The sequence below is a fragment of the Anthonomus grandis genome, chromosome 15 (genome assembly GCF_022605725.1).
Source record: "Anthonomus grandis grandis chromosome 15, icAntGran1.3, whole genome shotgun sequence".
NCBI classification, from domain to species: Eukaryota; Metazoa; Arthropoda; class Insecta; order Coleoptera; family Curculionidae; genus Anthonomus; species Anthonomus grandis.
Window position 1 is genome coordinate 18,693,736 of NC_065560.1, and position 26,015 is coordinate 18,719,750.

The 26,015-nt window shown below is 33.4% G+C and overlaps 1 protein-coding gene across 1 annotated transcript in view; it reads left to right on the forward strand.

Annotated features, from left to right (window-relative positions):
• The first annotated feature begins 12,813 nt into the window (after positions 1 to 12,813).
• LOC126745270 (condensin complex subunit 1-like) overlaps positions 12,814 to 26,015 on the forward strand; it is a 94,716-nt gene continuing 81,514 nt past the window's right edge. The window contains exons 1-5 of the mRNA XM_050453030.1: positions 12,814 to 12,968; positions 19,456 to 19,594; positions 19,650 to 19,784; positions 19,840 to 20,244; positions 20,304 to 20,515. Coding sequence (XP_050308987.1) covers positions 19,480 to 19,594; positions 19,650 to 19,784; positions 19,840 to 20,244; positions 20,304 to 20,515 — 867 coding nt within the window. The 5' untranslated portion in view covers positions 12,814 to 12,968; positions 19,456 to 19,479. The remainder of the gene's footprint in view (positions 12,969 to 19,455; positions 19,595 to 19,649; positions 19,785 to 19,839; positions 20,245 to 20,303; positions 20,516 to 26,015) is intronic.

The following is a 26,015-nucleotide window of genomic DNA, read 5'->3' on the forward strand; positions in this document are numbered from 1 at the left end:
TCCATCTAAAGTGGCATTAGTTGGAAGTTTAATTTTTAAAATTTCATTTTCATTTACGGTTATATTAAAACAGTTATAATCACTAGGAGTACATTGATGTACTGGTAAAGTAATTTTGTCTTTAAATAAAATGTTTTGTTGTAAATTCCAGTTGAAACCCATATTTCGTAGATCACGAAAACTGATTAAACCATCGAAAAATGAATGGAAGTCAAAAAGGGTAAATATTATCTTTTGGCATGAATCAAATTCCTTGAAAGCTGGAATATGAGCTTCATATTTAGATTCTTGTTGGCCACAAGCTGTTTTAATAATGTTAGGTTTGATAACAATGAACTCAGAAAAAAAAGTTTTTGCTAGATGAGGATTGAGAAGCGATATATGACTTCCAGAGTCAATAAGTAATTTAATTGGTTTTTCATAACCTAGAATTTTTATATAAGGTAATTTACGATTGTCTAAATCATTGGTCAAATAAAATTCGTTACAGAGGCTTGTTCTGGAAAATTTTCATCATCTACAGGTTCTTGATCGGAATTGGGTAAATCATTAAGATCTGGGATTAAGTAGTCATCATGTTGTTGGGATTTGGAAATCTTGATGTTTGAGGGTATGTTTGATAAAAGTTTTGGGATGGAGTTTTATATTTAGGTGGAGGTAATGTATTTTGTGTTTGTCGTCTTTCGGTATTACTGACAAATGAAATAAAATTTTCTTCTTCTATAACATGTCGCATGGCTGTTTCAAGGTTTAAAGGATTTTTTAACCTAACTGCCGTTTGTATGTTAAGTGGTAAGTATTTTAAATATGTTATTAAAATTAGTTTTTCAATATTACTTATTTGTGCAACTTTTGCATCATTTGACAATGTTGCATCATCATTTATACTAGAAAAAATAAGACTACGAGTGTATTGACAACGTACGCCAAAGTTATAAGGATTTTCCTTAGAATAAGGTTTTAAGTTATGCAATTCATGCAACAAACAAGTAAACGATCTTTGATCACTAAAGGATAACCTTAAAACTTCTTTCACCTTATTCCAAGTATCTAATTCTAAGCGACTACTAATTAAAGTTAGAGCTTTGCCTTTTAATTTGCCTATTATTCCTCTAAAAATTAATTTTTTTACTGTTTCGCTTTCTGTTGCAAAAGTAATTAAAGTTTCATCACAAGCAGCTAAAAAGTTATGAAGTTCGCAAGAATCACCACTATAGTTAGAAATTATGTCTAAAAATAATCTTATTTGCTGGTAATTCTCACTCATGTTGTTTTTCAAATGTATATTAGCAAGCTGATCTGAAATGTTGTCTAAATTGGGAGATGGAAATTAAAAATATGTATTTTGATAATCTAACGGAGATTCTTTAGATGAAGAATTATTAGAAGTATCACTAGAACTAAAATTATTACCGAGATTTTTTATTTGTTCTCGAAATTCATTATTTAATTTCTGAGCTTCTCTTAAATTATGAAACATTTATAAATCTGAACACATTTATAAAAATATAAATATCAACAAAAATATATTTTGCATAAATTCTTGGGAAAATAAAAATAAGGATAAATTGGATCTCCTAACAGAGAGAAATAAAATCCACACAATATAAGAAAAATAAACTCAAAAATTCTTACCATGTACTTAAAGTCTAAAACCAACCAAGGGATATCCGTTCCGTTGATGGTTTGCTGTCCACTAAGGCCCGTTGATGAGATTGGGAATATCAGTTCCACACACCACCAAAATTGATTTAGGAAGTCCCGTCAAGGATTTAAAAATCACCAGAGTCTGTAGGAACACTATCCGCGAAAAACGGCACTATGTTTCTTTTTCTTCTGTACAGGACTATCCTACCGACTGCGCCAATTATATTTAAGGTTCGAAACTAACTTGGACTTAGCCCCAAATAAATCACTCTAATACTTGATTTTTAGAAGTTTTATTATAACTTAAAGAGACAATCAAGAACAGCAGGCGACTATCGAGAATCTAAGACACTACATGGTATAATCATGAATCTTATATACGAAAAATGCTTGATAAACTACGGGAATAATTAGTTCTTAGCAGATTCATAAAAAGATAAAATACGGTGTTTTACATACTCGGAAATTAAATATGATAATTAACGATAAAAATGTTGAGTTAGCTAAAATGTAGTTTGATAAAACACGATAGAATTCTTAATAAGTTAAATGTCGTTAATTATCATTTATAAGATAAGAATCGGTATAAAAGATTATTTATGAAATGGACAATAGTTGCATTTAAACCCATTTTTATCAGTAAATTACGTCGTTTACAATGGTATAATATTTACAAGATAAGAATCGGTATAAAAGATTATTTACGAAATTGATAATAGTTTCATTTAAACCCATCTTTATCAGTCAGTTACATTGCTTCCAGTGGCGTACCTGGGCATATTATGTACAGGATGTAACTCGGCAGCGTCAACAGCTGAATTCACCCGAAAAGCAACCCGAAATGCATGGCCCAAACGCGTGACGTCACGAGCAAAATTTTTTGGAGCGCTTTGTCCTTTTGTAGAGGTGTTATTGGCCAGACCCAAAGGTAGCAGGGATTGATTTGAGACAGGTTTGCTTTACGCATGGACAATTCTATGTAGCCTGTTCTAGAACAATTTCACCAAAAAACTTTACAATTCTGACTATATTCTAATAATAATAATAATAATAATACTTAATTAATATTAATTAATAATAATAATAATAATAATAATTATTATTATTATTATTATTATTATTATTATTATTATTGTGTTAGTATATACAGGGTGTCCGAAAAGTCAATGATAATACTGAAGGGGCTGATGGAGCAAGTCATAAGCACCCAAAAAAACATAAAATGACGTAAAAAATTGTTTTCGAGATATTGGCACTTTAGTGGAAGTCACCAAAATCCTACTCTTGGATCAGATTTTCGATTGTCACGCCTTAAAAATAGATATTTTTTAGAATCTCTTTTTAGCTATGCAACACTGAATAGCCATTTTACTGATCAAAGACAAACATTAATTAAAATAAATTTATTAACTAAACGGCCAAAAAATTTAATAAGAAATTTATTCTAAAATAAAGTATTACTTATTTTTATTTTTTAAACTTTGAATTTGACCGCTCATACTGGACCAAAAAAATTGTACGGCAACCTGGCTAATACCTTAAAAACTTTGCTCATTTAATCTACTTTTTAAAATTACCTAAATGTTTTTTAATAGTTTACTATTATTGTGTTATAGTAAAAAATAACCCTAATTCACCTTATGATATCATTGTAAAAAAATTAAACAAATTTTTAAGTTATGTTTAAAATGTTTTTATTTAACTTAAAAGTTAAAAAAATTAAGAGCGAAGGTAATTCTTATCACCATAGCAATAAACAACAAACATTTTTGGAATTTAGTTTGTTTACAGTATTGTATATTTTAGAAGAAATTGAAAATGATCCGACTACTTCGGCACGAGCAATCGAAAGAAGAACAGGGATATCGAAATCGGTAGTAAACGACATCACTGTCATGTTCAATGAGTGCAAAGCCTACTGCCTCAAGGCTACGAACCACGCCTACAATTTTGCCGCAGAATGTTGCAAAAAAATCAAGAGGATCCGAACTTTTTAAATAATATACTGTGGTCGCATGAGAGTACATTCAAAAAGGATGGCTTTATGAACATGCACAATTTGCACACTTATGCGTTGGAAAATCCCCACTCTATTCAAGAAGAAATGTCACAGTACCGATTTAAAGTAAACTTGTGGACCGGTATCTTGAACGGACGTGTAATTGGCCCATTCGAATTACCAGAAAATTTGAACTCGCAGGCTTATTTAGATTTTTGTCGAAACAATCTACCAATTCTTTTAGAAGATGTTCCTTTGGCCAGTCGCCGAATAATGTGGTTCCAAAATGATGGTTACCCGGCATATTATGCCCATGAAGTTCGTCGGTATTTAAACCAAACATACCCCAACAGATGGATCGGCCGACTTGGTCCAATTTTATGGCCTCCCAGGTCTCCAGACCTAAACCCCTTCGATTTTTTTACTGGGGTTGCATAAAAGAAAAGGTTTATGCAAGACCAATAAATAATATTGCTGAATTACGGCAGCGAATAAATGATGCAGCCCAAGATCTTAACGCTGCCAGGAATGCAAGATGGATCAATAGGTCATTTATTAAAAGATGCCACGCCTGTATTCGCGTTGGTGGTAGACTAGGTTTATCTTTCACTCTATCACAATAACAGTAAAGCTTTTTTTTAAAACATATTGGGTAATTTTTAAATTAAATTAAATGAGCAAACTTTTTAAGGTATTAGCCGGGTTGCCGTACAATTTTTCGGTCCAGTATGAGCTGTCAAATTCAAAGTTTAAAAAATAAAAATAAGTAATACTTAATTTTAGAATAGATCTAAGTTCCCTGGTGTTATAGGTCCTATTGATTGCACTCATGTTGCCATATTAAAACCAAAAGTAGATGAACACAACAAGTTTTTGTGATTTTCCATGAATTGTATTATTATTTTCCAATGGATAGTGGTGGTTTTAAACGACATTTTTTTATTTTAAAGAAATAATATAGGCATATATTTAAATAAAAAAACACGAAGGCGAAAAAAATTTAAATTAAAATTCTTAGTGTTTATTGTTTATCAATAGAAAAGACAATTGACGTTTCCATCTGTCAAATATTAGGGAAAATAACAAATATATACCAAGAAACCTAAATCAAATCGAATAAAACGAGTTTAGCCGACGATTGAAATTTAGAATAATCCTTGTCGTCACGACTGAGTCGCGATCGAATTCGAAGTCGTGATCGTATCGAGATCGAGTCGTGATTTTAGAATCCCAGCCCTGGGCTGGGATTCTAAAATCACGATTCGACACGATTACTCGATATGACTGATTCTAAATAAAATTTTCAGTCGTGAGTGTCTTGCGGATTGCCTAGTTTTTAACGATTTGTCGACGACACGCTTGGGTATATCGTATACACCAGACGATATAGCTTCTTCCTTTTTTAATACGTGCATAATATGACAGCATCTTTTTTAAACGTATTTGTTTCATTTATTGTTTACCAATAGTCATACCAGCTGGTTTTCATTAGTATATCAAGAAGCTTTCTTAAACACAAAAACTAATAGATTTAATTCGACCCTATTTTCCACAACCTTCTATTAATAATACAGGCAGAGGAAGTAGAGTTATCATTGAATGGGCAGTTTTAGTATATCAAGATTTTATGCCACGGATTATTACCAAAGAAGCATTGGACAAGATTTTAAATTTGGAATTAGCGAAACTACTGCAAGTCGTTGAATCCATAAAATTACTGAAATGATTGACAATCACCTTGCTGACCGATTAATTTTTCAAATATAAGAGATGAGAGAAATTAATAAATTAACATTTATAGAGAGATCCAATTTCCCTGGTGTTATAGATCCTATTGATTGCACCTATGTTGCCATATTAAAACCAAAAGTGAATGAACACAAGTTTTTGTGATTTTCCATGAATTGAATTATTATTTTCCAATGGATAGTGGTGGTTTTAAACGAATTTTTTTTATTTTATAGAAATAATATAGGCATATATTTAAATAAAAAAACACGAAGGCGAAAAAAATTAACAAAATAAATGAAAATTCTTAGTGTTTACTGTTGTATTAATTGACGTAGTAGTGTTAATTGACGTTTCCACCTGTCAAATATTAGGGAAAATAACAAATATGTACCAAGAAACCTAAATCAAATCGAATAAAACGAGTTTAGCCGACGATTGAAATTTAGAATCACCCTTGTTGTCACGACTTCGAGTCGTGTTCGTATCGAGATCGAGTCGTGATTTTAGAATCCCAGCCCACTGACTCAAAGAAGCCAAAAGCCAAGTTCACGCGCATTAAGTAAATCATTCCTAGATTTGCCGCTTAGCAGCTCCGGCAGCACCACACGGTGCACGAAACTGAACGGCAATCCGACAGTCGACTGGGCACAAGAATAGTGTACTGAATTGGTGGATTTTTTCCTCTGGCGTCATTTATACTGATGATGGTTTTTTATTCAGTTGAGAAATTATGTTTCTATACGCGTTCCCGCAGATATTTTTTTGAAGTTCGTCGCATAGTTTTACCCATGATTCTTTTTTAGCATTTCTTATTTTAGATATTAGATCCTTCTTTGCCTGTTTGTAAAACACTTTATATGTTTCTTGCAGCTTCATGTCTCTTGTGTGTCTCTGAAATCTTCTTCTCGCTCTCTTCACCTCGATAATATTGGGTTGGATATTCTCGCTCCACCGGTAGGGCATTTGAAACTCATTGCATCCACCATGGGGGGTGGTTTCATAATATGTTGCTCTGATTATTCTTGTCCTTCTTTGTAAGTCATGAGGTGTTGGTTACCCATTTATTTTTTGTTTGAATTATTTTGTTAATTTGATTTTGTTTATTTTTTCGTATTTATAGGTTTTCTTTTCCTTATTGGTTTGCCTTTCAAATATATTAGTGACGATAAACTTGTGTAAACTTGTGTTGTTCCAAAATCGGCCATATGGGCTTTTGTTAATGAATTTTTTCGCACGCTATTGTTAAATCTATATGTGACTGGCCAGAGGTTTTCACTAAGGGATATAGTATAGTGCTCACTATAGGAGCCTACCATCATTCAGTATTGAGAGCTGATTTCCTTCGCACCATTCTAACATTTCTCTACCTCTATTAGCCGTTTTTTTCTCCGCCCCAGAGTTTGTGTTTGGGGTTAAAATCTCCGGTGATTAGCATTTTGCTAGAAGGGTATTTTGTGCTTATTTCTCTAACGGCTTCCTGGAGTTCATTCAGATGTTCAATCAGTCAAAGGTAATATTTGGACTAGTGTACGCTGGTATAATACAGATATCGATAAGTCTCAGGGTTCTGTAGCACAACCCAGCATTCTATTCTAAAACGGTTAGATTCTTATTCTATGGTCAGGGCATTTCGAAACTCGTTACATCGACTTGTACCTGCTTATGGTTTGTTCTTATTCTTTTCTTATTTCTGCGTTTTTTTCCTTAGTTCGATTGTAGGCGTCTCTTTTGTATTCTATTATCACACTCGTTAAGATACTGCGTATCTGCTTGCTCAGTGTCTTAATGGGTTCATGAGCATTTTGGGTATTATCGCAAAAGGTTTCCAACTCGTTCCATGTCATCTGTCATGAGAAAGAATAAATAACCTCACCCCAAGTTCAAAGGAAGGATGGTGAGGATGAAGAAAAAATAGTTAGAAAAATAAGTATTTTGTGTTGTCCTTTGTAGGCATACATCCAACCTCGCTCGCTAAATCACGAGACTGGATGGCTGTCTGAGCCCTTTCACGACGCGACAATGTCCAGCAGCTCCTCGAGGAGGAACCCAATACAATTCAACTTAACCCTATTCCAACATATTGGAATATGTTGGAATAGTACCAACATATTGGAATATGTTGGATATTCTCGATAATGCCCATATAAGCCGAGATATCGGCCTTTAAAGTTTGGGATTTTTCATTTTTCGGGTATATCTTCCCGTATCGAATTTAAATTAACTATACCAGCGGGTTGTTCCCATCACAAAAACACCAGGTTATAAGACGATCTGCGCAGAACTAAGGGAAAGAGTAATTTTTTAACGCCGGTTTTTGAGGCCAAAAATGGGCACCAAAAAAGCGCTACTATCAGCTACGATCGTGCGGATGGTCTCGTTAGATTCAGAAGGACGAAATTAAATAAAATAAAGAGGTTTTTATTACAGTAGTAGAAGGTCGGACAATCAATCATAATTAATTCCCTCAAATAAAAATCAAAATAAAATTTAAGTTATTAATAATGAATTATTCAATTCAAATCAGAGTAATTAAGTGTGGGGTACTCGATATATTAAATATTAGCTTTCGCCCGCGACATCGTTCGTGTTTGCGTCGCGGAGTTCTAGATGATCAAGCTTGTACACGCTCTTTGAATTTGATGTGCCTTTTATAATAAACTCCTCTATAGTTGTAAATTCTACAATTCTATAATCAATGTTCCGCATGTAAAACGGTGCATTATTGGTGATCAACCTCAACACTTTATTTTGAAAAGTCTCGAGCCTCTTACGTGTTGTCCTTGAGTTTTTGGTTAGGACACAGGACCCATAAAGTAATTTCGGTCTGATCCCCTGCTTGTAGAGGAGAAGATTATTACTGAGTGACATCTTGCTGTTCTTGCTCAAGAACGGATACAATTGCTAAACAAGGCCGTTACACTGATTTATTTGCGTTTTAACATGGCTAAGAAATAGATTCCTATCGTCAAATGTGACACCAAAGTACCTTATTTCGCTCTTCCAGGGGATTTCAGTGCCAAGCACCATTAAGTTTGGAATGTCGCGGTCGCGTTCCTTAGTGACAAGAATGGCTTTAGTTTTATTTTCATTAATTATTATTTTCTATTGCTCTGGCCAGTCACAGAGTTTATTTATGCTACTTTGGATGTATGCCGTAATTTGGTCCAGGTATTTACAGCTGGCGATGTATCGTCAGAGAAGAGTGCTAATTTAGAATAATGATTATTTTTTCGGATTTGCCTGGTAGATATTAAATAAAGTCGGTGAAAGGGATGAACCTTGTGGTACCCCAGCTCTCATCTTCTGAAACGGGAGTGTTTTGCTATTTATCGAAGTAGTAAATACTCGATTTGTTAAATAAGACTGTATAAACTTTATTATACCAAGCGACACCCCAAATTTTTTCATCTCGTAAATGAGACCACCATGCCACACCCTATCACTTTTTCGATACCGAGTGTGCCTTTTATAAACCCAGACTGTTCCACCGGGATAAGTCTTAAAGTTTCTAGTTCTTCCTTTGGCTTGCTTAACACCACTTTTTCGAGTATTTTCCCTATTAAGAGTAGCAAGCTAATATGGCAAAACTTTTCAGATTTTGCGTGGTTTGTACCCGGTTTTGGTATTACTACCACTATGGCTTTTTTCCATATGTCAGGGAAGTGGCATAGGTTGAGGCATTGATTATATATTATCGATAAATCGCATAGTATGTTGTCAGGTAGCATTTTGAGCATTTTATTATTTATGCTGTCTAAGCCTGGTGCTTTTTTATTTTGTTGGTTTGTTATTATGTCTTTTATTTCCTGTATTTTGATTTTTAGTGGGTTTTCAAAGTTGCAATACGTAATCTTTCTATATAGTTACAAGCTTGATTTATTTGTTCGGTTACAGTGTGGTTTTCTGGGAAATTATTAAGTTTAAGCTGTTTTTCTGATGATTAAATGCTTCTACTTTCTCTAAATTGGTATAAACTAAGCTTCCATCTGCTATTTTTATGTGCGGAAACTCTGTTTTGGTTTTACCTTTCAGTATCCTTGAAACTCTCCAATATCTCTGGGTCTTTGTATAACCTTGCCTGTTTATTTAGTCTATTTCTTGTTTTAATTAGAATTTTAACTCTCATTAGGAAAACCAAGACGTGAGTATTGGGTATTGGGATTTTTGATGTGGCTCTTTCATATGCTTTATTATTTAATTTTGTAATGTTATCGATGTGATGATCGATTTCTTGAGTTGTTTTAGGTGTTGGGATAGGATAGGTCTCGGCAAGGATTTCAGTGAAAAACTGCCAGTTTCTATTTTTTTTGTCGGGAAGAGGGTCTTTTTTGAAGATTTTTGCTATTGTTATAAGAATAGGAGAGTGGTTAGAGGAACTCAAAGAGTCAAGGTTTTCTACAGCAATGTGTGGCTAAGGTTCTTAATGACTGCTATGTCTAAAATGTTAGGTGTTTTGTAATGGTAATAAGTTGGTTCTGAAGGTGCTACCTGAATTGTACTTTGTTCTATATAACTTTCCAATTTTTGCCCGGCGGTGTTGTCAATTCTACATCCCTAGGTTCTACTTTTTGCATTCTAATCTCCTGCGGCTATTGTTGGAATGTCTTCAGCGAAAAGCATGTCTTACTCCTTAAGGTGTAAGTTTTTATAAGGTGATTTATAAACTGAGAGTAATAATAGTTCTTAATTGACTTTAATAGCCGTATTTTCGATAACCGTGTTTGTTTTTCTTTGCGGTGCTTTTTGATGTGTAATATTTTTTTTATAATTATTGCTGTGCCTCCGCCCACAACATTTGGTCTATCGGTTCTGTAGATTTTATATTTAGGTATTTTAAATAGGCCTAAAAAAGTTTCCTGGACCAAAGCTACATCAATGTTATTTGTGTATAAAAAATTAATGAATTCAGTTTTTTTAGGATAAATTGACGCACGGTTACAACTAATGATGCACGGTTCCAACTTCCCAACCGTAAATTTAAAGCGGGATTGGCTTTAAGAGTGTTTAATTTGGCGATAAGGTTATCTATTTTCTTATCCAATATGTTATCAGACAAACTCAATAAATAAAAAATGCTGTTTTGACCTTGTCCAGCGGTAGGCAACCCGTTGAGCTTACCCAGCGGACCCGAGGTACCCGCCCTTAAGATGTCCGCCATAGACTCCACCACCCAGTGTCATTTCTGCAAACGTACCGGTGTTCTTTTGACTTTTAATAAAATAAAGATTTTTTAGGCAGCACCAGAAGCTTGCAGGGTGCTTTTCTTTTCTTTTTCATATTCATTGTAAAAATGGTCACCTTTACATTTGTGACAGTGTACAGTACTTGTTTGAACTTATTAATAGCATGACTTTTTAATCTAGTGCATGTCTATTTTGAATATGTCTTCTTGGTCTCTGGGGACCAAGAATTTGATAAGCTCAGTGGTTCTCTTTCTCCCGGGCCCGGTCTTAAACCACGCCATTTCCTTTAGTTCAAAACCCAAGGTCAACGCTTCCTACCTTATTTCGTCGACGAAATGTAAGTTGTGGTCAAATCCCCTCAGAAACACAGTCAACTTCCGGTCCTCCTCCAAAAAAAAAATGATTGACATTCCACTCCCTTCTCACGGAGGAGACGCGTCAGACCCCTATGATCCTAGGGGGTCTTCGAGAATACTGCCAAGCCTAACCTTTCTTTTTGTACTTTACTGACTATGATATTATTTTCAATAATAGTTTTATATTTATTAGCCCAATTTGTTGTGTCTCTTTCAACTACTTTGGGTACTTTAGAGATATTAGACTCAACAGGATTCTTTTTCCCCGCGAGGGAAAGATTGTTTAATAGCATGAATGGCGTGTTTCTATTATCATCTCTAACACTACTCACAACCGTTTGCCCCATATTACTTCGTTTATTGAAAAGTTAGTAGGGGAAGTCTTTTCTCCACAAATAAAATGCTAATCCTCTAATTTCAGGAGTGATGCATTTTGGCAAGTGTTCTTGCCATCATCAGACTTGTATGTGTCTAGGCATTGCCGAACGGGCAGAACATAGTGAGGAGGAGCGCCGTCTTGCTGGAAATATATTTCAGACGACGAGTTTCCAGATAAATGATAAATGATAGGGTGAATGGGGCCTCTAGAATGGCCTGCTAGATCTTCTGATATTACGCCGTTAGACTTTTTTCTATAGGGTCATTTGAAATCTATTGTGTTTACTCCCCAACCTGAAAGTTTGCATGAACTTCGTCAACGCATCATCCACAGCTGCCATGATATCCCACAACATGTTTTTGAAAATGTCCGTCAGGAATTTGAACATCGCCTATATCATTGTTTGAACATTTTGAACACTTATTGAAATAAAAACTGATATTTTCATGTTTTTGTTTTCTATCTGAACAAATTAAGATAAACAAAGATTTTTCTAATTTTCTCGAAGACGAATCGACTAATTTAAAATAATCAAACGTCAAAATTAAAGACTTCAAAAGACCTTTTAAACAAGCTATTACTCGATACCCCTTGCCATTTAACATTTTTAAGGGGAGAACTCTGGGGGGCAGATGATGAAAGAGGGTGAAGTAATTTCAGGTTAGAAAGTTGTCCCCCTTGACAAACCTTTTGACGTATTTCGGCGTTTTTTTTTTAAACAGTGGTTTTCGATAATTCCGTGGTGGGAAGTTTTCAGATGAACACCCTGTATATTTTATGTACAGAATTGACCTCTCTACAGATTTATTATAAGTATAGATGATAGTTATTCTATTGGCAACTATCTATAAGAGAAGAGTTATGAAAAAGAAGTAAAATGCACCCCACGCTTTTTACTTGGATTTGAATTATTCTGTTAATAAAATTTTAATATGATTTTTATTTGAAATAATTAACTATGATTAATTGTTCGACCTTTTTTCTACTACTGTAATAAAAACTCTTTGTAATTCAAAATTATTTTCTACTTTTTAGTTCGATTAGCAATAAAAGGGTGTTCTTTTAGTTTTTTTTTAAACTATTATTTATTTCTCTTAAATTTAGACCAATGTGTTTAAGCCTATTTTATTTAATTATCTCCTTTGTAATAAAAGAATACCAACGAGTCATTGTTGATATTAATAATATTAATAATACTAATCATATTAATAATAATAACAATAAAAATTAACACATTTTTCGTAGTCTAGTCCTCTAATTTTCGTAGAATCATTGCGAATTCTTCGGAATACAATTGGCAATATTTTATAAACATTTTCTATTTTCTTTTTTGTCAATTTTTATTTTTCTCTTAATTTTTCATTTTCACTGAAAATGTAGATGTAGATGTCACTTGATTTTACAGAAAAGTGGACCGAGAGCGGATCATGATCGGCATCATAGTGTGAATCCAGCCTAATGCGTTAATCTCTATTTGTCCTCCCTATTGACAGATGACTGACATTTACTGATTCAAATTCGATATTCGTTAGTTAACCCCTACCCTATAAACTGTTTATCTATGGTTCATTCCGGTTTCGTTTTTCGTTACCGAGGCCACACTGATTTTTGGTGGCAGTGTTTTTAACCCTTTCCCTCTAAACTCTTATTGTTTGTGTGTACGTTGTTTAAGGGTAAGTTGAGCTTACTATAAGTTGCATTAGCTTTTTATTGTTTTGGCTTACATCATGCTTTTTGGCTAGAATTTTTTCATGTTGTGCATGCTGTCACAAATTCCTGCTTTTAGTTAAAGTAATATGAGCCATACAGGGGGGGACGGCCCTCCCTTCCTGAGGTAAAAAGTTTAGAGGAATGTGTTGTAGGTAATGCTGGTATTCTTCAAGATTCTACAAATGCCTAACTTGAAAAAGAACCAATTCTTTATTCACAAAGTGATAATGGTCCATTTTTAGTTTATCTGGAATCGTCTGAAAAGTGGGCTTCAGTATAGGCACATTTAATAACATAAAAATTGCTAGAGATCTCTTTAACCTGAATCTTAATGATGTAAAAAAAAAAATAAAAACAAAGCTCTAAATAGAATTTCTGTAGAATTCATTAATTTTCAAGCAGCAAATAACTTTGTAAATAAAACTTTACTCAATAAAGGCTATAAAGTTTTCATTCCTTTTAACTTTGTGACATGCAAGGGGTTAGTCAAGCAGATAGATTTAAAAATAGGGGAAGGAAAACTCTTAGAGTGCTGTAAAACAAATAGTGAGGTCAAAATTCTTGAAGTCAGGAGGTTGAATTGTAGAATTGTTAAAAAGATAAAGAAACCATATATGAACCTACTGGGCCAGTTCGCTTTACTTTTAAGGCTGTTTGTCTTCCTAAATCTATAAATTTATATAGTCTCAAAAGACCAGTATCCATATACATATCTCCAGTAACACAGTGTTTTAGATGTTTGTGCTATGGACATACTCATACAAATTTCAAAGACAAAGATAGGTGTTTTACCTGTGCAAAGCAGAAAAATAAAAATGATAAGGAGCACTCCTGTTGTGAAATTAAATGCTTCTATTGCAAAAACATAAATAAGTCAACAGACTAAACCTGTCCAGAGTACACTAGGGAGAAAAATATTAAAGAATTAATGGTTTTTGAAAATATTACTTTTTATGATGCTAGTAAAATAATTAAAAAAAACTACATCTCAAGAGATAAATTTGTAATGACCAAAAAGTACATAATGAACATTTATTGTTTCCCAATTCAAGACCTCCAAAAGAAACTAGATCACCTATTTCAGAAAACCTCCAGAAATTTCAGAAAATAATTTAAATACATCACTGTAAAGTAAATTAAAAATCATCTGCTGGAATCTGAGAAGTATAAATTCCAGTAGGGACAATTTAAATAGTCTTGTGCATAAAGAAAGTCCTGATATTGTTTTAATAAATGAATCATGACTAAAAACTAATGACACCTTTAATCTAAATACATATGTCACAATCACGCAGGACAGATATGATCATTATAGGGGAGTGGTCACCTGCATTAGAAAAATTCTTATTTTTAAGGAAATTGAAACTTTTTCATCACACCACACACTATATAATATTAGAGATAGGTAATTCTCTAAATCTATTGGAATTCACATAACAATATATCTATTGAAGTTTTGAGTAAATTGATTTCTTATATTGCTAAAAATATTATAATCATGGGAGATTTTAACTCCCATCATCCCTTATGGGATAAAGCCACACCTAATAAAGGTGGTAGAATTATTAGTGATTTTATTCAAGATAATGGACTTGTGATTATGAATGATGGCTCACCCACTTTGTTTTGACCAACTAGCCCTTGCGACATCAAGTTCCATAGATTTGACTGTGGTAAGGGAAAATTTAGCTACACAATGAAATATTATTAATGAAAAGATTTAGGGAGGGTTCCCTTAAACCTTTTTTATTCCCCCATAGCAGCCTCACTATAGGTTTACAGGCAAGGGTGGCTTGGCCATAATAGGTTGAGTAAAGAACCACTTGATTGTAGAATTCAATACTGATTTATTCACCCAAAACTACAACTATTTATATCAGTCTTAAACTAACAATTCGTGTTAATTTTCAAAACTAAGATGTTTTCTCTTTACAATACTTCCTACATTCCCAATGATGAAACCTTGCAAATTGTTTTAAAAACTAAACAGTTCGTGATTCGGGTGACAGACCTATGTTTTTATAAACTATACTACGCACCTTGACGGACTAACATAAACAGTTTTATATACTTATAAGTAAAAAATAGAATTTTTAAATTAATAAATTTAAAATTAAAAATGTTGATTAGACAATTAAAGACTGGTAACAGTGATCATTTTCCCATATGCATTATTCTTAGCGATAATGGTGAAGTTAATTGACATAATAATATTGCTAGTCCTTATAATATCAGAAATTTCAAAAAGGCAAATTGGGAAGCCTCTCATGATAAACTCTTAATACAGCTCTCAGATCTTAATTATGACCAATTAATGTCTATCATTTTTGAGGTTTCTGAACAAGTAATTCCAATAAAGTTGGTTGGAACACCTATGAAGAGGGGTTATTCCATGGTGGGATGATGAATGTACATCTTGGGTTGGGAAAAGGAAAAATTCCATAACAAATTTTAATAATGTCTCATCTACAGAAAACTATATTATGGCTAAAAATATAATTGCAATTAATCATGTACTTTCAGACAATTTAAAGCAATCCATTCTAGATAATATGTCAGTTATAAATATAGACCCCAGCTTCAATCTGGTTTCGGCCAATGGAGGTGGCATTTTTCCTTAAATGGGTTAAACCTGGCCTTAAATAAAAAGAATCATCATCTGCACCAGGTATGGATGATGTATCCTATCAAATGTGAAATCAAGTGTCAAATGTGTGCCCTTTAAAGCTAAAAAAATTCTTTTAAATATCTACAATAAAATCTTAATGGGAGGGGTAATACCGATATCCTGGAAAAAATTCAATGTTGTTAGTATTTTAAATCCAAATAAAGATCCAAAGGACCCTGCCCAATTGTATTGTCTCATGTAGTGCTAAAGTTTTGGAAAATATGCTTAAGAATTGTCTGGATTGGCAACTGGAACATGATCTGAAATTTTCAAATAGACAGACAGGTTTCAGTAAGGGAAAGGGTATATATGACAATATTGCATTTATCACAACTTATATTAATGATGCATTTCTTTCCTCTGAATCAGTTCTATTTAAACATAAAAGCTGCAAATGTATAATAAGCTACAAAACATGGAACTGCCCAGTCATATGTGTAATGTAATCCACAGACCTTTTACCTACGACTACTGTATTGTAGGAGTAATAATGGGTCATTCTTGGGTCCAGTGACAACTATGGGTCTTCCACAAGGCTCCCCTTTGAATACCACCTTGTTTAATATTTATGTAAAAAACATTTTTGACTTAAACCTGGGGGATGCATTTGTAATAGGATATGCCGATGACTTGACAGCAATAATTAAGGGTAAAAATGTAGCTACAATGATTAATAAAATTAACTTTGCCCTGAAACAGATAGATTTATATCTCCGGGAACCCAACCTATCCTTATCAATTAATAAGTGTGCAGCAATGTGGTTCACTAGAGGGAGAAAAAGTGTCACCCCACCTCCCATACAAATCAATAATTCAGGTATCCCCTTTAAACAAAATGTAAAATATTTGGGAATAGTATTGCAAGAGAATATAAAGTGGCCACCTCACATCTTAAAGATTAAAAATAAGGCGAAAAGGTCCCTGAGCATCCTAAGAGCATTGTATAGAATATGGTGGGGTGCATCCAAACACCCTTTGGACTGCCATTTTTGCCTTGGTTTAATCTCATCTAGATTTCGGTTCGATATTTTTAAACCATGTGCAAGAACGGCTTTGAATGAATTGGACGTGGTGTTTTACGAAGGCTTACGCATACGCCCAGAGTGGCATTGTTGAGCAGAAGCATCTACGATAGACCTGGAAGATAGGAGAAAACTACTGGCTCTTTTTATTAATTACAAATCACCCTATTATCCAAATCATAAAGAATATTAGATCTAAAATAATCCATAGACCTGAGTTTTGGAATAACAATAAAACTGCATATTTAGTGACTGCATTTTAAAGCTACAGACCATCGCCTTAAACATTGTGAGTGGGTCTTCAAAAACTCTAAAATGTAACTTAAGAAAGGGAGATATCATGACAGAAAATTTATAGATGAAACCAATAACTTTAATATTTATTTATTCGCTATACATATATACTATATATTTATTTATTCTGATGCTTCAAAAAAGGGCAACAGGGTGGGATTTGGCATATCTATCTCATCCTTGAACTGTAGATCCTCGTCACGTTTGCCGGATAACCTTAATATTTATAAGGCCGAAATAATTGCTATTCATGATGCTGTAGAAACCGCTATCAATCAACAAATCAAGAGAACAATAATATTTTCAGACTCAAAAGGTGCAATTACAAAGCTCAGTGGCTCTTTTTTTACAGCAAATTCTGTATATTGGGTTCTTAAAACTAAAAGATTAATTGCCGTGACTAACAACAATGGCTATGATGTTAGACTGTCTTGGATTGCAGGTCATTCAGATATACTAGGCAATAATGAGGCAGATATTCTGGCCAAAGTGGAAACTGATTTAAACATTCCTAGAAGAATGATCTATGATATTCAGGACATATTCAACATTTTTTAAATTCAAATTTTTGTGTTAAACAATCATCGCAGATATGCTAGGGTACAACCCACATAAAAAATGGTTTGCTAACTTGAAAGATAACCCTTTGTGTGATTGTGATTCTGTTGATTTCTTTGTGATTATATAAGATCTTTGTATTAAAGAGAAGACTATCACCATTATCTATGACTGACATTTTATCTGCTCTGGACGATGAAACAGTAGAGATAATCATGCGATTCATAAACATTAACCAGATTAAAATCTAAAGCTCAACTTTCCAATATCCTTGAAGGTCGTTTACTTATTTTGGACCGATCTCGTCCCAGCTATCCTGCTTTTTGTCTCCCTTTGGCAAAACCCCAGTTTTTAAAACCTAACTAAAACTAAAGATAAACTACCCCCGTTATCTTCTCCATGAGCTTATGAGATTACAAAGTGATCATACAAAACAATGAGCATACAAAGTTTAGTGCGTAAAATTTCCCCTAATATGTACAACTGTTGGATCAAATGGCTAACACATGAAAACTGCTATACTTTTTTTTCAGTATTTCAGTTTTTTGTTATTTCTAAAAGTTATTTTATAAATTGCATTGGATGTACATACTTGTAAAATACGCTTTAAAATGTGGTTTATTACCTGTCATAGTTGTTCTTAGCCAATGGGTCTCTACAATGCAAATTCACTCAACAGTCATCGTTCTCATATTGTTAGACATAAATTCGAACATCACATAAAAATAATAAAAAAATAATATTTACTGTTCTGTCAACTTTTGGCAATAATAAATATACTCACCGGGGAACTTCCGTTCCCTTGCATCATCTTAGTCAACATTAATTTACACAACGTCACATTTCAATATATATATATGTCAAACATGTTATCTTCCTTTATTTGACAACTAGCTAGTGTCACCTAAAATAGTAAGGGCTTCCCCAGACGCTCCACTGCCGCTAAACAGTAAGCATCTTAACGAATTAGACAAAGGATATATTTCTACTATATCCTTCTGTTTATTCGTGTCAATCGAGCCCCAGGTAAGGCCCCCAGTCTTACCAGACAGCACTCGAGGAATTGCGCATTCGTTCCTAATTGAACAGAGGCTTTCACACCTACTTGTGCGGGCATCTTCAAGATGCGCAAACAGATCTGTACAAACTTCTCATAATGGCCACATATCTACTCAAGATCAACTATTTCTCACATATTCACCACTATTAAATTTAGCAGCCTGATTTAACCAGTAAACACAACTCTTTTTCCAACACACCACCTTACACACATTTCTCTCAAACGTTGCTTTCTGACTGCCTACCAATTAATATTTTTGGGTGTCCCCTTAACTCAATGAATATTAGAGATCTTTAGCAATATACGTTATTTTAAATATATCAAGTTATTAATTGATTATGGAATTAATTAAATTGAGATAGAATTATTATAGATCATTAAAAGAGTTTTGTTTTAAATGAGAATACATATATTAAAATATAAAATAAAAAAATATATAATATAATAAAATGATAAAAATCAAATATGTTTTACATACTCAGTCAATCTGTAAATCCATACTGATTTTTTGGTATGTACATTGTACACACTCTTTCAAAATTCATCATAAACAAAAAGTAATCATTCAAATTTCATATTCAGAAGTAGCTTTATCATCACTAACAAGATGTTTGACAAAGCGAGACTAAATCTAAGGTATATTCCAAATCCATCATTAAAAATTTAGCAGTAGGCAAGTAGTTAGGTCTTAGAAAAAAATATATACAAATCAACAATCCTACTACAAAATTGAGTATAGCAATAAAGAAAAACCAACAACTATTGTCAGGTCAGATCATCACTAAAATATCCCTCTTTTAATCACTTTTACTATAATTTTATGTAAATGGTTTTTTGATTTTTGCCAGGACAACAGCTCAACAGTCAGAAATATGGCTCATTTAACTTTTGAATTACCTGCCAAGCATGAGGAGCTTTTAACTGATCAAGGAGCTTATTATGTTAAAAATATACATCAACCAAAAGACATCATAGACCAGTTGAAAGGTAAGTGTACTTAAATAAGAAATAATTAGAAATTTGAAATATTTTTTTCTTTTAGTGGCTAAGATGTTATTTAAAGAAATGGGAGTAGAGTTTATACTTGAAAGCTTTGATGTATTTTACTCTGTTTTATATCAAGAAGAAAATTTACCTTTGGATTTAATTTTCAAAGCTTATGAAGATTTGCATTATGGTCAGTTTCAATTAGTAAATCTAACTGCATAATAACTTAACCTCAATCTTTTTAGCTACCTCTAATCTCCATAAAACATTGAATTTTTTGTTAGCTGACAAGTCATCACTCAGTGAAAATGAGGAGTTAAAACAAAAGTACCGAAATGTTATAAAGATGTTAATTTATATTTATCTAGAAATGGTTTCAACAATTGAAAACAAAAATGTAAACACTGCAAGAAATGATTATATAGTGAGAAAACCAAAGAAGAATGCTGTCACCCAGTTCAATTTAAACAAGAAAGAGATCATTTTAAATCTGATTCATTTGCTTGAGAATGATATTGCAATATTTTGGGACCCTCCTATTGTTGAAGAACAATTTATAAATGTAATCGCTGAACTTTGTTATACCTTTTTGGAAAATCCAATTATACGAAAAGAAAAAGAACAAAAAGTAGAGATTTTTAATTTATTAGGTATAATTTTTTCAATTAATAAATCTCTTGGTTAATTTAATGATAACATTTCTTCTTAGGAATACTCATAAAAATGTACAATTATAGTTCCATATTTGTTGCCAGAATTGTACAGTTAATCAAAGAAAAAAACCAAGAGCACTTGGTTCACTGCATCGCGGAAGATATTAAACAATTAATAGAGACTGTTAACTGTAAAGGATTATTTGGGGTACTGGTTAGAGAATTGACTGAATGGCAGATAGATGCTGAAGGACTTCGTGATAACCAGGTAAATTATTATGTCCTCTCTATAGGGAATCTTATTTAGTGTGAGTATATATTAGTGGTGTATATTTTAGTAGTTAGAAGGTGCATAATGAAAATTTCAATATTTATATTATCAGATAATTAAAAAAAATGCACCAGCCAAAAATTGAACCCAGAGCATTCTGCCACTGAACCACCCATGCTACAACAGTTATTATTCAATTTCAAATCAAAAAATTGCTTTATCAAATAAAATATTATAAATAAAAAAAAAGTTTATAAACAGATATACTAATATACAGGGTGTCTCATAATTAGTTGGGCAAACTTGGAGGGGTTATAGAAGTCCTCAAAATAAACAAGTTTGGGCAATAAACTTCTATCTGAAAATTATTAGATTTTAATAATAATAATAATAGTCACTTATTGTGTTGTGTTATTAACAATTGGTTTACACTCATTGAAATTTTTTGATATAGAAAGACCAGAGACAACCCTGACAGCATTTCTTTGAAAGCCAAAGATTCACTGCAAATGACAGACCTTCCCCACACAAGAACTCTGTAGGCCACGATACTGTGAAAGATGCCAAAGTAGGCTGTTCTTAGGGTAGCATCAGACACACATCCATACAGGTTTTGCAAAACACACACACCAATTCAAAGTCTCTTGTATACACTTTCAACATGAGCCTCCCATTTTAAAGTCTTATCCGAGGGCACATTAAGAAATTTTATAGGGGTTATTTTTCCCGTTTTCATTTTATTTTTTAAATTAAAAGCCATCTTTTGTGTCTTGTCTTGATTTAATGAAGGTCTATTTGATAAGAACCAGTCCCCCACCCGCTCTTTAGCCTGTTTTAGGCTTTCATTAGCTTCTGTTCATTTCTAGTTGAAAAAACCATCGTATCATCAGCAAAAAGCACAAACTTAATGATACGGGTGTTCAAAATAATATTAAATGTTCCTGCTAAGTCAAAACAGCCGTAAAGAGCAAGCAAAAAAAAAGTGACAAAACACACAAATGTTTACATTACGGACTCTTAAGAGTAGTAACACAAGCTTGTAAACATATTGAATTGATAAACAAAATTACTAATGTTTATTTTATTTTCTCCAGGTCTTGCACCTACATGTATCAAATTAATTATTCTCCGTCTCCGTCGGACCTCGAGGACGAGATCCAGTCAGGATTGGCCGTGTTGTCAATATTTCATGTAAAACGCAAACCACAAAATTTCCCGTCTTGTCCACCAGAATAGCGCCACCGTCGCTTCGCTCGCCGGACAACGAGTGAAACCCGGTATGGCAACATTCAGCTTTTGATCGCGGCGTAAGAAATTTTAAGGCGATTTTAAGCGAAATAAGCAATTTAAAACGCCTATTAAGAAACATTCGTTAGGCTTTAACCAGTGTTCAGTTAGTAATACAATATCATGAACATCACACGAATCAAGTAAAAGATGAAGCTCGTCCATTTTATTTCTTAGAGACTGTATATTTAAAATAAAACTACTGAAACTTATCGCATGCTTATTTTCAATGTTATTTATAGAATGTGAGTGAGCTTCATCTTCTGTGTATTTATCTATAAAAAAGAATCCCTATCACAGTCAGTATCTAGAAGTCCAGCACCAAAGCATGCGATAAGTTTCAGTAGTTTTATTTTAAATATACAGTCTCTAAGAAATAAAATGGACGAGCTTCATCTTTTACTTGATTCGTGTGATTTTCATGATATTGTATTACTAACTGAACACTGGTTAAAGCCTAACGAATGTTTCTTAATAACTGATTATATTCCTATATCAATTTTTTGTCGGCAACACTCCATACATGGAGGAACAGCTATTTTAGTTAAACAAACAATTGAAGCTTTTTTCTGTAAAATTAATAAGTATGATAGCTTTCTGTTGGAGAAGGTTTTTGAAATCTCTCTCTGTTTTTGTAAGTGATTTAATTTATATGTTCTTTGTGTTTATAGACCACCCACAGGAGATATTGGTATGTTCCTGGACAAACTTGATTCTCTATTATCCCAATTGTCTCTACACTCCATAGTTATATTGGCTGGCGACTTTAATATTAACTTCACTAATGTAAGCTTGCTATCATATCATACATCCCTTTTAAGTATATTGGAATCTTATGACTTAAAGATGCATGTTCTTTCACCCACACGTATAACATCCTTATCTGCAACTACTATTGATTATTTCTGTACAAATTTAAATGACGTGTCATGTAGAGTACTCTCATCTGGTATTTCTGGCCATGAAGCCATTCTCACTAGGATTCCATGCAACACTGTATTTCCTTCATCTCATTATATAGAAAGAATTTTCAGCAGAGCAAATTTCAATGCTTTTTCTTCTACTACAGCTTTGGTTAATTGGAATGCAGTTGAAATGGCTCCTGACCCGTTTACTTTATTATTTCATGTGCTATGTGACAAAATCAATCAGTGTTTTCCTAAAAAGAGGCTTAAAATGAAAAATAGAAAACCATGGGTCACAGTAGGCCTCAGAACTTCAGCTAAAAACCTCCGTTTTTTGGCTACTTTGTGCAAGTATACCACTAATGCAAACATTATTCTTTATCATCAGAAATATCGTAGACTATACAGAAAGACGATAAAAGCAGCAAAGGTTAAATATTATAGTGACCGCTTGAATGTGTCCTCAAATAGGCAGAGTGAATGTTGGTCAATTATAAATGACTTCAGGCATTCTCACAAGAAAGTTTCAGAACCAGAAGTAAGACCAAATAGTTTAAATGATTATTACTGTAATATTCCTCATTTATTGCTCAAGGATGTGAATACTAATATTGATCCTTTGCATTATATTCAACAAGTGTCAGTTCAAAATTCTTTTTTCTTTTATCCTGTTAGCCTTACTGACGTTAGAGATGCAATTAAAAGCTTAAAAAACCATAAATCAGCTGGACCTGATGGGGTATCATCAAAATTACTGCTCCTTTTGCCTGAATCAGCATTGAATGCCTTAGCTTCTGCCATAAACAATTCCTTTCATAATGGCATATTTCCAGCATGTTTGAAAGAGGCAGTGGTTATCCCTCTTTATAACAGTGGAGATTTGAGTGAGCCTTGTAATTTCCGTCCAATTTCTATGTTATCTACCCTCTCCAAGACAGTTGAAAAACTTTCAGTTTATTTGATACTCAAAAATCAGAATTTTGTCTTTTTTGCAACATCATTGCATTTTATCTGCAAATCAGTTTGGATTTCAAACGGGAAAAGGGACTCATGACGCTGTTTTCGGTTTTTTGGAAAGTGTGTATGTGTCCTTAAATTCTGGAGAGTCCGCGGCGGCAGTGTTTTGCGATTTATCCAAGGCATTTGATTGTGTAGATCATGGAATACTGCTGTCTAAGCTCAATAATTATGCCTTTAGAGGTACACTGGCTGAAATCCTATCTGTCTAATAGCACCCAAAGAGTTACAGTATCTGGATGTTTATCCGATTCCAGATCCCTTAAAACTGGAGTACCTCAGGGTTCAGTGTTAGGACTACTATTATTTTTGCTCTATGTAAATGATTTGGGTTCATTAAAACTGCAGAGCGAAGTGGTTCCGTTTGCTGATGATACCACCATTTTATGAAATCATAGAGATTCTGATAATGTTAGAGCCCAGGTTTTTAGGGATCTTAAGATTTTATCGGAGTGGTGTGCTGCAAACAGGCTTGTATTTAATGTGGGCAAAACCTTTATTATGGGATTTAAGTGTGACGTTCAGGGCCTTATGTTTAGTGAAAACTCCCCCTTGCAAAACAAAGAAACCTATAAGTTTCTTGGTATTACCATTGATGGTCGCGTTCGCTTCGAAGATCATATCATAAATCTTGCATCAAAATTATCCTCTGGATGCTTTGCAGTAAGAATGGCGGGGCATGAGCTGGGAGGGGTAGTTGCACGTTCAGTGTACTTTTCTTTTATTGAGTCCCATCTTCGTTATGGCTTGCCTTTTTGGGGTTTAAGCAACAAGGGATTATTAAACATAATTTTTGTGATTCACAAAAAGGCATTTAGATACCTATGTTCCGCTGGGTTAAGAGATTCTTGTAAACCTCTCTTTATATCTCAAAAAATCCTAACTCTTTTTTCTCTTTTTATCTTAGAAACAGCTACTCTTATTCATAAATGTCCTAAACCTCCCTCTAACACTGGTCATATGACTCGCCAGGTTAACGATTTTCCCTTACCAATCCCTACATCCTCCCTCACCAAGAACTCACTTATATACCTTAGCAAAAAAAATTAGCAAAAAAGCAAAACTTTGCAAAAAACAACCATGTTCCTCTATGTATCAGACAAATTTTAGAAGTTAAGAAATGCAAAAAGAAATTAAAATCACTTTTATTATCCAGGCCATATTATAGCCTTGACGATTTTTTTAATTATACCTTTTGACCTGTGCTCTGACATCATTTTAGTGGTTTAGTTTTGTTTCCTATTAAATATTTTAATTTACTTCCTCTAAATTCTGTTTTATTGACAGCTTTACTTATTTTTTTATCAAATTTATCAAAAAGATGCTTTTTTTTCAATCTGTTTTGTTATAATTAATTTTGGTAACGTGTGTAAATTTTGTGTATTGTAAAATGCTTTAGATGTTATGTTTGTTTGTAATTTGAAATTTAAAGTGAATTTGGAATTTTTTAGTTTTTAGGATGCTTGTACACAAGATTTTGTTTTGTCTTACATAATATAGTACATTTTTCTTTCTTTCTATGTATTAGTGGGACAAAATTGGAGGGTTTATAGAGGGCCTCAAAACCATTAGATAAGGTGATAGAATTTTAAGAAGAAATCTTATTTTTCACCATAAATTTGACATATATAGATATTTTTCTGAAAATTAGTAGGTAGTCTTTATGCATCTAGTAATATTTTTTAATACTTAATTTAGTTTTTTATTTTATCAGTGGCGTTCAGCTGGGTTAGAAAATTTCGTCTCCCAGCTTTTTCGCTGACGTACCGTTTTCGCAAACACTGGCTTGTTAGAGGATGAGGCTGCCCTTTTGAGTACAGACGGGTTCAATGTATATACACAAGCAGAACCATGTTCAAGGGTGGAAGCTCAATAATTCTTGTAAAGAAAGAAAAAAAATAAAGAAAAATAATTGAACAGCAAAAACTATAAAAGAATGTTTTTACGCCGCGATCAAAAGCTGAATGTTGCCATACCGGGTTTCACTCGTTGTCCGGCGAGCGAAGCGACGGTGGCGCTATTCTGGTGGACAAGACGGGAAATTTTGTGGTTCGCGTTTTACATGAAATATTGACAACACGGCCAATCCTGACTGGATCTCGTCCTCGAGGTCCGACGGAGACGGAGAATAATTAATTTGATACATGTAGGTGCAAGACCTGGAGAAAATAAAATAAACATTAGTAATTTTTTTTATCAATTCAATATGTTTACAAGCTCGTGTTACTCCTCTTAAGAGGCCGTAATGTAAACATTTGTGAGTTTTGTCACTTTTTTTTTGCTTGCTC